This window comes from Poromitra crassiceps (genome assembly GCF_964638095.1).
Source record: "Poromitra crassiceps genome assembly, chromosome: 3".
NCBI lineage: Eukaryota > Metazoa > Chordata > Actinopteri > Beryciformes > Melamphaidae > Poromitra > Poromitra crassiceps.
Window position 1 is genome coordinate 65,098,806 of NC_139625.1, and position 13,364 is coordinate 65,112,169.

The 13,364-nt window shown below is 45.8% G+C and overlaps 1 protein-coding gene across 2 annotated transcripts in view; it reads left to right on the plus strand.

The window, feature by feature from the left end:
* Positions 1 to 13,364, plus strand: part of LOC310774327 (dedicator of cytokinesis protein 9-like) — a gene marked incomplete at its 5' end in the record, with an annotated part of 89,039 nt that overhangs the window by 31,372 nt on the left and 44,303 nt on the right. For both annotated transcript variants that reach the window (XR_014552593.1, XM_083634380.1), the window contains 15 exons: positions 1,227 to 1,296; positions 2,525 to 2,620; positions 3,005 to 3,139; positions 3,947 to 4,121; positions 5,055 to 5,110; positions 5,889 to 5,963; positions 6,173 to 6,313; positions 8,364 to 8,717; positions 9,506 to 9,588; positions 10,422 to 10,544; positions 10,647 to 10,726; positions 10,826 to 11,013; positions 12,023 to 12,088; positions 12,545 to 12,637; positions 12,996 to 13,107. Coding sequence is in view for 1 of the 2 variants with exons in the window: in XM_083634380.1 (XP_083490506.1) it covers positions 1,227 to 1,296; positions 2,525 to 2,620; positions 3,005 to 3,139; positions 3,947 to 4,121; positions 5,055 to 5,110; positions 5,889 to 5,963; positions 6,173 to 6,313; positions 8,364 to 8,717; positions 9,506 to 9,588; positions 10,422 to 10,544; positions 10,647 to 10,726; positions 10,826 to 11,013; positions 12,023 to 12,088; positions 12,545 to 12,637; positions 12,996 to 13,107 (1,847 nt within the window). The remainder of the gene's footprint in view (positions 1 to 1,226; positions 1,297 to 2,524; positions 2,621 to 3,004; positions 3,140 to 3,946; positions 4,122 to 5,054; positions 5,111 to 5,888; positions 5,964 to 6,172; positions 6,314 to 8,363; positions 8,718 to 9,505; positions 9,589 to 10,421; positions 10,545 to 10,646; positions 10,727 to 10,825; positions 11,014 to 12,022; positions 12,089 to 12,544; positions 12,638 to 12,995; positions 13,108 to 13,364) is intronic.

Here is a 13,364-nt window from a genome sequence, read left to right on the forward strand (position 1 = left end):
AGCTGTGCAAGAACCCCAAGATGGCGACGGCCACACTCCCATACTTATTAGGGTTTCCCAAACTTAAGAATGCCGCGGCCCACTTTGAAATCTGAAAATCTTCCGGGGCCCACCCAACCCTTTAACCCTTTTCACACAGAAGAAATCAATCCACAAGCTATTAATGCTAGGCTTTGCAACATGCTACCATCTGTAAAGGGGACACTCGTGGGTACATTCAGATAAAGTGAGCTGAGAGGTCAAGGGACCTCTCAGCTATGTTTGGAGCGTTATTTAGCCCCCTTCCCGACAAGCTAGCATATTATGCTTGGTGCCTTAGGTCTTCTAGGTTCTTCTGATAACAGGATCTCCACTGTAGCTTTAAAAATGACCCTTCTACAGCCATTTGACTGCCCGCGAAAATCGGCAGTGTTGGCAGACCACTCGCGACCACTATGCTCTTGATATTCAGTCTGAGACACCTGGATTGAAAATGCTTGGATATTATCCTAAAAATCCATCCGTATTAATAACTGCTTCTGCTGTCCGGCTAGTTGTAAGGTATACTGTGTCTGCTTTGCCCATTGCATGTTACACTGTGCTGGAAAAGCCTTCTGAGCCATATTGGAAATCTCATTATGTTAAGTGTCTCTTTGTTTACTGTCCAGTGGATGTTTTACCCAGATCCCTAGAAATAAGGAAATCCGTGTCTCGGAGGGTCCAAGCATTGCACAACAACAATAGAAGGTTTCCTGTGTTTTTCTACCAAATATAATCAAACTATTCTGGGACCATCGCTGATTGATATCATTAAAACAGAGGGGAAATCCCACGTCGCAGCATGTCCATAGTGTCCTTCGTTTGAGCGACTTTCCTTAAGGACAGGAATGCACTTTACAGATGTTACATGTCATGTTTCGAACATAGCATGGAAGCTAGACAACCCTTGGCTTCGACCTCGGCCTTGACTTTGTTTATGCTAGCAGTTCCCCGGAGCAAGTCAGGTCTTGTGAAGGTCGAAGGGCAAACTGCTCATGTGGGGTTTGAGCTGCACTTAGAAGCACAGCTGCGGTACTTGAGCTGCATCCTGACTAGTAAAGAGAGGCGCTCTGCTGTGGCCTTGAGAAAATAAACCACAGCCAATTGGAGGCTTTGTTGTATTCTGAAACGTAACACTGATTGTAGAATCCAGAAGGTACACTGTGAATGGCTGAATGGGCTGTTATATCTCATCTTTTTTCTTTCAGTAAGGTGTCAAGGCCTGAGAAGCTGGCAGCTCACCTGTTTGAGGTGGACGAAGACGTGGAAAAAGACGAGGTTAGTAAGCAATAGAGCTGGGCAATTAACCGAAAATGTATCGAAACCGAAGTTTAGAAACTCTAACCGACTTAATCTTGTTCATGTCAATTAATTAAATTAATTAATTTATGTTAATTCAGTTAATACTTTCCCCAGCATTCATAAACTGTCCCCTTAAAAAAAATACTATGTTGTGTTCAGTCATGGGTAGGGCCCCGTCCAATGTTAGGCAAGGCAAGTTTATTTGTATAGCACATTTCATACACAGAGGCAAATCTAAAGTGCCTTACATAAAATGGATATAAAGAAAAGTTAGTCCACGTTCAGGCGTTCACTCAAAGCCAAGCTGTCCTCAACTGTCAGAGAAGCGTCTAAAATAATGCTCATTAATTGTAATTGAGGTGAATGTTTGAAACAATCATGATATTGATTTGAAGTCATATCGCCCAACCCTATACATGTAGTAAACAAATGGCAGAATGCTCTCCTCTACCTTCATGAAACCCTGTTTGTCCAGCAGATGCTCGTTATGATTTGCCTTCCTGGCAAACCCCCTGACGACTTTGAATAAATAATGACTCTGTGGGGGCTAACGAGTTCAACCTTTTTCTAAGGCGTCGGTCAACCCAGTTCAAACAGAAACTCGCTTCTGAGGGCATGTTCTACAGCACAGAGACTATATTTTATTTTTTAATGTTTTTTCCTAAGATAGCATTTCGACCTTGCATTTCACACTTCTTTTCCAAGCCAACGTTTCAGTCTTTTCTTTGTAGGTGTGGGTAATGTAGACCCACGCTGCCTCCCAGAATGAACATCTTCTTCATGGCATTTGAGGCATTGTTCACAATAATTACCTTCCTGCGGCCATTGAGTGAACTAAAGGGCAGTGACCTTTAATGGACGGACCGCCACGACTGAAACCCCCGGAGATTAGAGAAGTGCAGTGTTGATCTTAACAGTTGAACGTAATGAGAAGGGTTCTCGATACTGAACAGCCAGTCAATGCGTTACTGCTCCTGCCTGCCACCTTGAGGGCAGTCAGCACATTTCTGAGCTGCAATGGCAACAATGAAAGTGTGTGCGTGTGCACGTGTGTGTGTGTGTGTGTGTGTGTGTGTGCGTGTGTGTGTGTGTGTGTGTGTGTGTGTGTGTATGTGTGTGTGTGTGTGTGTGTGTGTGTGTATGTGTGTGCGCACATGCGTGCGTGCGTGTGTCTATACTAATCTCTATTGACCTCCACCCACAGGACACAGCCTCCCTGGGCTCTCAGAAGGGAGGGGTGTCTAAACACGGCTGGCTGTACAAAGGCAACATGAACAGTGCCATCAGCGTTACTATGCGGGTGGGTAACGGAGGAAGAGGTTCACTGACCTCCATGACTCTTCTCTGCCTTGACCACTAAAAGTCTTTCACAACCCCTATTAATATTGTTAGTGCTGACCGTGCAGCCATTTAACACTGATATGTAAGCATCCCATCCTCACCCACTGTGGTTCCTATGTGGTTCAGTTCATTGTACTGTTTAGGGGTGAAGTTAGAGTAAGCTCCTTTCAATACAGTCTCAGTCTCTTTCTACACTTATGGAAACGGAACTAGACTTTTTCCCTACAGTAACCCATAGCTTCAAGTACGCTTGAGGTTTCCCATGCCCCATTTCCACCTCATGGTATTTTTAGCACAAGAGGCCATTTGTACTGTTTACATTTTCTATTTTCATCGCCCCCAGTCCTTCAAGAGGAGGTACTTCCATCTGGCTCAGCTGGGAGATGGATCCTACAACCTCAACTTCTACAAAGACGAGAAGACCTCCAAGGAACCCAAAGGAACCATCTTCCTGGACTCCTGCATGGGGGTCGTTCAGGTAAAAGACCAGGATATTACAGACTTGGGGCCTTCAAACATACTCTAGGGCAGGGATACTCAACTTGCTTTGCCCAGGGTTTTTGGGGTGTCAGCCAGAGTTTAGTCTGACAATGTTGTGCACACCGGATAGTTAGTTAGGTTAAGTTAGTTAGGTTAAGTACATACATACGTGCCTGGGTAGCAAGCAGACGGCGGTATTTGACAATTTAGCAGCTAAATCATAGATTATTGAAAGATATTCCATATTCCAGACTGAAATGCTATAACAGAAGTGGAGTATTGGCCAGAATCACATGAACATTTGGACACTTATTCAGCGGGTATCTTGCATGTTGCGTTCAGGTGCACTGTAAAAAAAAAAAAATTACAATTCCATCGCGGGCCACACACGCATGTGGCCCGCATGTGGCCCGCGGGCTGCAAGTTGAGTATCACTGCTGTAGCGCAATGAAAGTATGTGCACTCAATCAAGTGTGAACAGGCCTTCAAAGGAGCTGACATGATAAAGCAAAGAATGAATTGACGCAGAGCTCTCAGGCCAAGGTGAAACGTGTGTCCTCTCCAGATAAGGAGGAGGTGGAACTAAATCTTACAAGCATACATTTTTCAGCTCGCAATAAAAGAGCTTTGTCCCAGTTTAATGAAGTGACAGCCTAGTTATGTGACCTTAGCGGCTGAAGTTAATCCAAAACCAGAACCAAAATTCAAAAAGTACTGAAGAGGAAATGAAAGGTACTAAAATGTGGATTTAAAAAGTACCAGTGTGGACTGTGTCAAACAGCTGTGGGTGTTTGTGGTCTTTCAGAACAGTAAAGTGCGTCGGTTTGCCTTTGAGCTGAAGATGCAGGATAAGAGCACGTACCTGCTGGCTGCAGACAGCGAGGCGGAGATGGACGAGTGGATCGGCACCCTCAACAAGATCCTCCACAGCAGCTTTGAACAGGCCATGCAGGAGAAGAGGAACGGAGACCTGCATGACGGTGTGTTTGTGTGTACTTTTTTATTTTGATCTTTTATCAAGTTTGATCCCTCCCCCTCGTTTTCTCCACAATTGTACTACTGGTCGTTGCTCCACCCACTCTGCAGATCTGGGGAGAGTTGTAGACAAACACATGCTCCCTCTGATACATGCAGTCACAAGTCGCTTTCTTTTTACCTGATAGCGAGGAGTTTCACTGGCAGGACGTAAAACGTGGGAGGATCACGCTATTCCCCTCAGTTCCCCTTCCCCCCGAACAGGTGCCACCGACCGACTAGAGGAGGCACTAGTGCAGTGACCAGGACACATACCCTTAATCCAGCTTCCCACCTGCAGACACGCAAAATTGTCCCTGTATGGATGCCCGACAAAGATGGGGCCCACAACATGGGGGCTCGAACCTGCAACCCTCGTTGGTAGGCAGGGAATCTACGGCTGCACTACCCGGATGCCCAATTTAAATCCAATTGTCAATTATTTTTTGCATGTGTCTGCATCTGTTTTCATGTATTTGTCTGCATATGTCTTCATGTCTTGTTTTCTCCTTTGTTTTAGACCACCTGCAGGGGTTTTGTTTCACCTCTCTCCCTTGGAATAGTTCATCACCATGATGTTTCCATGAAAACCTCTCGATTATATATATATATAAAAAAAAAAAATATATATATATATATATATATATATATATATATATATATATATATATATATATATATATATATATATATATATATATATATATACTGTATATATATATATATATGTATATATGTGTATATATAGGCAGCATGCTTTTTTATATATAAATTATTTCTCCGTGCCTCCTCATAGAGAGGGCAATGTGTTGCCAAGAGACCACACACCTTTATGTTTTATATAATGACATTAACACGAACACTATCACTAACAGACCTCATGTCGATCTCTCCAACAGATGACGAGCTTGGAAAAACAGACCTTTCCTCTGGAAGCTTCCAAGACAGTTTTCAGGTACCCTGTTGTAACATGCTAAACCCATGTTTGACCACATGACAGCCAATACTTAGACCACATGGCTTAGCTTTCCAGGATGCCCAAATCCACATCGAGTGGGATCTGGACGTCTGAGGCGCCACATCCATTTCCTAGAAAGCAGTGTGAAGTGTAAGGGGAGCTTTGTTTTGAGCTGAATAGCTAAAGCAAACAGCTGCATTTGATGTTAGCCAGGTCCATAGTTTAGGAGCAGCCTTGCTTTTTCCTGTTGGTGCTAACCAAGCTGACATCTGGTATTGTGTGAATGGGCTCCAAATGCAGAGGCCAGATGAAGCCAACACACTAGATACTGCAGGACTGTTCAGCAGAGGAACGTGGCACTTTGAAAACAAACATTCAAAGGCATACTCTGGTAACTGTAAGTAACTGTAGGTAACTCCTATACCGTAGGAGTGGACATGTATATAGAACTGAGACCAAATTTTGACAAATTAGTATACAGTTCTTGGTGTTTGTCATATTCATAGTGTGTTAATGGACACTGACTTAGCAGTAAAAAAGAAAAGAAAAAAAGTATTCGGATATGAACTAATATGCCAAGGGTGATGCAACTCAACATTGTGGTAACACTAAATATCTACACTGTTGTTGGATATCCTGGTTATATCACATTGTTGAGTCTATCTTTTCACTTGAGCCTTTGATATGAGCAGCATGACCTTTCCATCCCACTTCCTTAATGAATAAAAAGCTATTGACAGATGCTGAAATGTATTTCCTGTTTTGTCTTCCACAGACTGCCAGAGATATTGAATCCAAAATGAGGAGTGAGGCTCGTCTCAAACTGTTCACTTTGGATCCAGAAACACAGGTGAGAGAAATAATGCCTGACTACGCAGCCCTACGCAGCCCATATTGAATATACCATCGCATAAATCCTAACATTAGCATCACACTCTGTTTTCCTCTGGATCAGCTAATCTAAAAACAAAAATGCTGTTTTATGGATTTCACCTAAAGGCTTTTGTTGAGGCAGTGATTATACACTGAGCCATTTGATATCAGCTGATGTTTCCATAGAAACTGGACTTCTCAGGGATCGAGCCGGACGTGCGGCAGTTTGAAGAGAAGTTTGGGAAGAGGGTGCTGGTCAGCTGTCGCGACCTCTCCTTCAACCTGCAGAGCTGTGTGGCTGACAATGAAGAGGGGCCAACAACAAATGTAGGTTTTAATGACTTTAAAACCTAAGATTTTTCATGGTTTTCTCCCTAATTGTTCTTGGCCAATTCCCCCTGCTGTCCCGGTAGTCACTCCACCCCCTCTGCCGATTTGGGAAGAGTTGTAGACTAGCACATGCTTCCTCCGATACATGTTTATTCGCCAGCGGCTTCTTTTCACCTGACAGCGAGGTGTTTCACCGGCAGGACGTAGTGTGTTGGAGTATCCCCCAGTTCTCGTCCCCCCCCGAACAGGCCCCCTGACCGACGAGAGAAAGGAGGAACTAGTGCAGCGACCAGGACACATATCCTCCATCCGGCTTCCCACCCACAGACGGCCAATTGTGCCTGTATGGACGCCCGACCAAGCCAGAGGTAACACAGGGGCTTGAACCTGCGACCCTCGTATTGGTAGGCAGGGAATCTACCGCTCCGCTACCGGACACCCAAATACTGCAATGACAATTCCCCCCCCTGATTTTTTATCCCATTTTTATCCCCCATTAGTGCTAATTTTAATTGATTTATCCTGGTTGCTGCTCCACCCTCTGCCGATCTGGGGAGAGCCGAAACTGGCTCCATGCTTCCTCCGAGACATGGGCAGTTAGCCAGCCGCTTCTTTTCACCTGACAGGGGAAGTTTCACCGGTAGGACATAGCACGTGGGAGGATCACGCTATTCCAACGAGTTCCCCTCCCTCCGAACAGGCGCCCCTAACGACCAGAGGAGGCACCACATCAGCGACCACGATATTGCATGTTTTGGTGTTTGGTTCCTATATGAAGGAAACCCCCAGGGGGCACAGGGAGAACATGCAAACTCCACACAGAAAGGCCCTTTTGACGACCCCACCCAGGCACTCGAGGACATGCGGACGGGCACGCACTCCTTCAACGCTCACAGCGTCCCAGGTGGGAATCGAACCCAGGACCTTCTAGGTGTGAGGTGACAGCGCTTACTACTGCGCCACCGTGCCCCTGTGTAATGACAAATTAAACTCATTCAGTTGCAAATTAAGTATTAAAATTGCAATCTGTCTTCACTGCTCTGCTGCTTGTCTAGTGTGTGTGTGTGTGTGTGTGTGAGAGAGAGAGAGAGAGAGAGAGAGAGAGAGGGAGAGTGACTCAAGTAGGCACACTTCCAATTGATGCGCATGCACAGGCTAGAATGGAAACACACGCTTTTCGCATAATTCTGGGAGATGTGCTTTGGCAAATGAGGGCGAGGTCTAAATCACTTAAGAAGATCACACACAGTTCAGATGGCCTGCTTGGCTGGCCCACGCCTACCAGTGCTGCTGGCACAGGAAATGGCCACTGCCATGGCAACCAGCCTGGGCCTCCCACCATGCATTAAGCACCAGTCTGAGGCCGGTTTCCTGCTGTCACTCCCCAACCTCTCTGGCTCTGTGTGGGTGAAGGCTGCAGTAGCACTCAGCTGGGCAACCACAACCACTACACGCACACACACACTCTCACACACACACACACACACACACACACACACACACACACACACACACACACTCACACACACACACACACACACACACACACACACACACACACACACACACACACACACACACACTCACACTCACACACACACACACACACACTCACTCTCTCTCACACACACACACACACACACACACACACACACACACACACACACACACACACACACTCTCTCTCACACACACACACACTCACACTCACACTCACACACACACACACACACACTCACACACACACACACACACACTCACACACACACACACTCACTCTCTCTCTCACACACACACACACACACACACACACACACATGGCTCTGTGTAATGGAAAGGCATGGTGGAAAGTGTATGGAGAGATGAATTACATCAATGATACATTTGGACTTGATGGGAAAATGGGAAACACATTAGGGAGGTTGAGTATCCCTTGAAATCTTACTTTCTTTTTTTACCCTTTCCCATCTCTCTCTCTCTGTCTCTCTCATCTCGCCTCTCTCTCACCGCAAAGATATTTACTCTCCTCTCTTCCCTGCACCCCTAGGTGGAGCCCTTCTACGTGGTCGTGTCCCTCTTCGACGTCCAGAACAGCAGAAAGATCTCGGCCGACTTCCACGTGGATCTCAACCACCCGTTGGTCCGACAGATGACCTCGGCTTCGGGTTCCGGTAGCGGGACGGACACACACATCAACGGGGGCTGCGGCGACGGTCCCCTGGGCGGCCTCAGGTCGGGTGACGGTCTCCCAGAGGGTGCTCTTCAGTACCCCAGACAGGGGGTGTTCTCCGTCACCTGCCCCCACCCAGAGATTTTCCTGGTGGCCAGGATTGAGAAGGTCCTGCAGGGAGGGATCACCCACTGTACCGAGCCCTACATGAAGAGCTCCGACTCAGCCAAGGTACAGAACATAGATTCTACAGAGAGCGTTGGTGGGTGAAAACCTCATACAGTATGTTAAATTTGGGTGCTTTTCATAAATACATGTTCCTTTATGGTTTGAGATACTTATATAAACCTTGGGTATATGAAAACTTTTCAAAAGCAATTATACAGTAGATAAACTCAAACACTTGCTTCATGAAAAGTTTACGTTTTGGCTCAACAACAGCAAAATGTCGTATGGTATGATGGAAGTAATATTTGTGTGAATTATCAGGCATGTGAAAACAAAACATACAAGTTTGATGGTCAAGATGTATGCTTGTGGCTGGGATGTGGCCCATTCTAGACTGCCTGGAAAGTGAGCAAGTCACACATGACAGAGCCTTAGCAACTGCTGGGCTCTTGAGCAAGGCACTTAACCTCCCAGCTGTTCCAGTGAAGCCGCCCAGTTGCCAAAAGTAGAAGGCTATTGATGTGCTGGCCAGTTCCCCTGTGTGTGTGTGTGTGTGTGTGTGTGTGTGTGTGTGTGTGTGTGTGTGTGTGTGTGTGTGTGTGTGTGTGTGTGTGTGTGTGTGTGTGTGTGTGTGTGTGTGTGTGTGTGTGTGTGTGTGTGTGTGTGTGTGTGTGTGTGTGTGTGTGTGTGTGTGTGTGTGTGTGTGTGTGTGTGTGTGTGTGTGTGCGTGCGCGCGTCCATCCCTCTGTAACTGCTCCCCCAGTCTGTTGCTGTAAATACCCTTCTGCTGTTAGGCGACTGGTCTGATTAATCTGAGGCATTAAAAATGAATCCCCTCTCTGCTTGACCAGATGGCCCAGAAGGTGTTGAAGAACGCGAAGACAGCCTGCAGCAGACTGGGACAGTACAGGATGCCCTTTGCCTGGGCGGCAAGGTACCGAAAATCTCTCCGCTGTCATTCTCACTCTGTGTTGACAAGGAAGAGATATAACTAGAAGTTTTGGTCTAGGGAATTGCTGTCTACTCTTCACTTACCGTACTTGCACACAAACCGAATGGGAAACTGTCAACTGAGGGAAGAGTAGTGTTTTTGTTGTTGTTGTTTTTAGAGGGGGGGCATACCTGCCATCATTAGGCTGTGAAAAAGAGGGCGAATTTCTGGGGTATCTGCAAATACACCCCTTCCTCCCAGGAGCGGATCGGTCAGGTCCGTGGAAACTCCATCAGTGATGTGATTCGTTGTTCTGTCGATTTATGCTTCCTTGTCAAAAAATGCTTGTTCTACCCTATCAAAAAATGCTAGCTTATCTGTAAAGGGGAGAATCGTTGGTACCCATACTGTACAACCCATTTTCATTCAGATGTCTTGAGGTGAGAGGTCAAGGGACGCCTTTGAAAATGTTTTTCCCCCTTGCCAAAATGTAGCCTAACTTTGGAGCGTCATTTAGCCTCCTTCCCAACAAGCTAGCATGATGTGCTTTGTATCAATGGATGCCTGAGTACATCTAGTTTCATATGATCCCACAAGTGAACTAAGCCCGCTACAGCCATTTCATTCATATCACTATGAAATCCGGAGATTAACTGGAGAAATGACCAATCGGCACAGCGGGAGAAAGGGTTAAAAATAGGGAGACTCATGTGGAAATCAGTAGCGTTGGCAGGTATGGGAAGGGGGGTACATCTGAACTGCTCATGTAGAATGTGGATTTGTTTGTTTCTTCTTCAGTGAATTCAGTGGAATTATATAGAGTATTTATATTGCAGGCCTGTGTTCAAAGACGCGTCAGGAACTCTGGACAAAAGTGCAGGCTTCTCAGCTCTTTACAGACAGGACAGCAGCAAGCTGTCAGATGAGGACATGTTCAAACTGCTGACTGACTTCAGAAAGTACGTTTTTTCCCTCTCCTCTCTTCGTTCATCTTCGGGAGTCACTCTTTCCCTGTCACTGTTTTTTTATCATTGGCATTCCTCTCTCTCGTTTCCGAGCAGGCCAGAGAAAATGGCCAAACTTCCCGTGATCTTGGGGAACTTGGATATAACTATTGACAACGTGGCCCCTGATGTAACCAGTAAGCCCTCAAAATGTATTTTTTAAGATGACTTAAATATGACATACAGTATGACATGTGTTTGAACCCCGTAACGTCTCCTTGTGTCCTTTTCTCCAGATTGTGTCACCTCCTCCTACATCCCTGTGAGGAGCTTTGAAGGGAACGGATCGGGCAGCGCTCTCTTGGAGGTGGAGGAGTTTGTGCCGTGCATCGCTAAGTGTTCCCAACCCTTCACCATCTACAACAACCACCTCTACGTCTACCCAAAGCACCTCAAATATGACGGACAGAAATCCTTCGCTAAGGTACCCAAGGATTGATATCATTCTCACATATTTAATACAACTGTCTCTTAGGGATGGGATGATGTATCGGGAGGAAAAATGATCAAGTCTTTCAGATTTTTCTCCCATTTTCTCCCCAATTGTACTTGGCCGATTCCCCCCTGCTGTCCCGGTCGTTGTTCCACCCCCGGGCACCAATCTGGGCAGAGTTGTAGACTAACACATGCTTCCTCCGATACATGTGCAGTTGCCAGCTGCTTCTTTTCACCAGACAGCGAGGGGCTTCACCGGCAGGACGTAGCACGTGGGAGGATAATGCTATTCCCCCAGTTCCCCTCCCCCCGATCAGACGCCCCGACCAACAGAGGAGGCACTAGTGCAGCGACCTGGAATCATACACCACCGGCTTTCCACCCACAGACAGAGCCAATTGTGTCTGTAAGAACCTCTGACCTAGATGGAAGTACCTCTCTAAACTACCCAGATGCCCGAAATTCAATACATTGTCCCATCTCTACGATCCCTTGTCCTACAGCCTAACTGGGCTTTTTTGTTAATGCTTATCTGATCTCCACAGTCCATTGGCACATAAACTATCATTCCAATACATCTTGTAGTTTTTTTTGAGCGGCAATGCTTTTGTTTGGCTGTCATGCTCGTGATGATGTTATCTCCCTGTTAAGCTGATGAGAGCACTGGCACAGGTTTGAGGACTCTTCAGCCAAGCAGCCGAGCTTGATAGAATTATCTTGATCTATTATCTTTATCGATTATTTTCTTTCCCTGGGTCTATCCCTGGGTCTCTCTCTCTCCCTCTCTCTGTCCTCTCTAATTTGAAAGGAGAGCTGGCAGTCTGCTGCCTTGAACATGTTCCTGATATTATTGACTGAGTTGAAGAGCTGAATTGGACAATGACAGGCACCAGAGAGAAGGATCTGGCAGGAATTGGTCAATGGCGGTATAAATAAGTTGGTTCCTATAATAATCTGGTGTTTTTCTTTTTTCTTTTCTTTTTGTCCCTCCTATTCAGGCAAGGAATATTACCGTTTGCATTGAATTCAAGGATTCTGACGAGGACGATGCCCAGCCACTGAAGGTGCATTTACTGTACCACCAACTGCTGAACACACTCTAAAAAACCAGGGAACAGCAGTTTACACATTTAAACCCTATTGAGAGGATTAATTATTTGGTTGAAAAACATCTATCTCTCTCTGTCTGTGTGTGACGTGTGTGATTGATTGATTGATTGATTGATTGATTGATTTTCTTTATTTAAGTGTCATGCTTCGAATGAAGCCCAGCCCACATGGGCTTACAGGACACTTTTACTGTTCATCATTTAAACAAACAATGATCAAAACATAAAACCAACAGAAAACACCCAAAATACATACAGTAAAGTTGTACAGCATGAAAACCACCACCTGTGTGTGTGTGTGTGTGTGTGTGTGTGTGTGTGTGTGTGTGTGTGTGTGTGTGTGTGTGTGTGTGTGTGTGTGTGTGTGTGTGTGTGTGTCTCTCTGTCTCCCTCTCTCTCTCTCTCTCTCAGTGTATCTATGGTCGTCCAGGAGGTCCTCTGTTTACTAAGCAGGCCTATGCAGCCGTCCTGCATCACCAGCAGAACCCTGAATTCTACGATGAGGTGAGAGGAGACATCATCCATGCTTCATTATGCTGCTTGTATTGTTTCATCTTTAATACAAAATGACAAATGAGCTTTATTGGTTTAGTTGATATCCATACCTGCTTACTACAAGTCTAATTCATGTCTGAGAACCCTCAATGGGGAAAGGAAAAGGGATGATGCAGTCAGAATTAAAAGTAATAATGCATGTATTTGTAGGCTATTTAAGACAGCTCCTCTCATCTCTTCTCATGTTGTTTGAGCACGGTTCAACATAAATCCATATGCGTTCTTCACTTTAATTTTCCTCAACAAAAGCTTCCTCTGTATCAGGGAACCAAGCCCAGCGTGTGTGTGTTTTTTCCTGGCTTTTCAGATAAAGATAGAGCTGCCTACTCAGCTCCATGAGAAGCACCACCTTCTCTTCACTTTTCACCACATTAGCTGCGACAGCAACAGCAAGAAGAAAGACCAGGTGGAGGCTCCAGGTAGGATGCAGCTTTCAGATATCTATAGCCGTTTTCACACATGCGTACAGGAACCATCGGCCATTTCCCGGAATTTCCCTTCACACCTGAGCGCTCACATGTGTGAATATAGCCGTCAAATAGCCTGTATTTTGGGGGGCGGGGCGGCACTGCGGAGCGGGTGGGGAGTGACGTGTGCACTTGGATGGGGAATCGTCCTTATTTTGGGGGTCGGCAAAACTCCGATGGTGAAATAAGTTTGCTTGTCACACAATAAA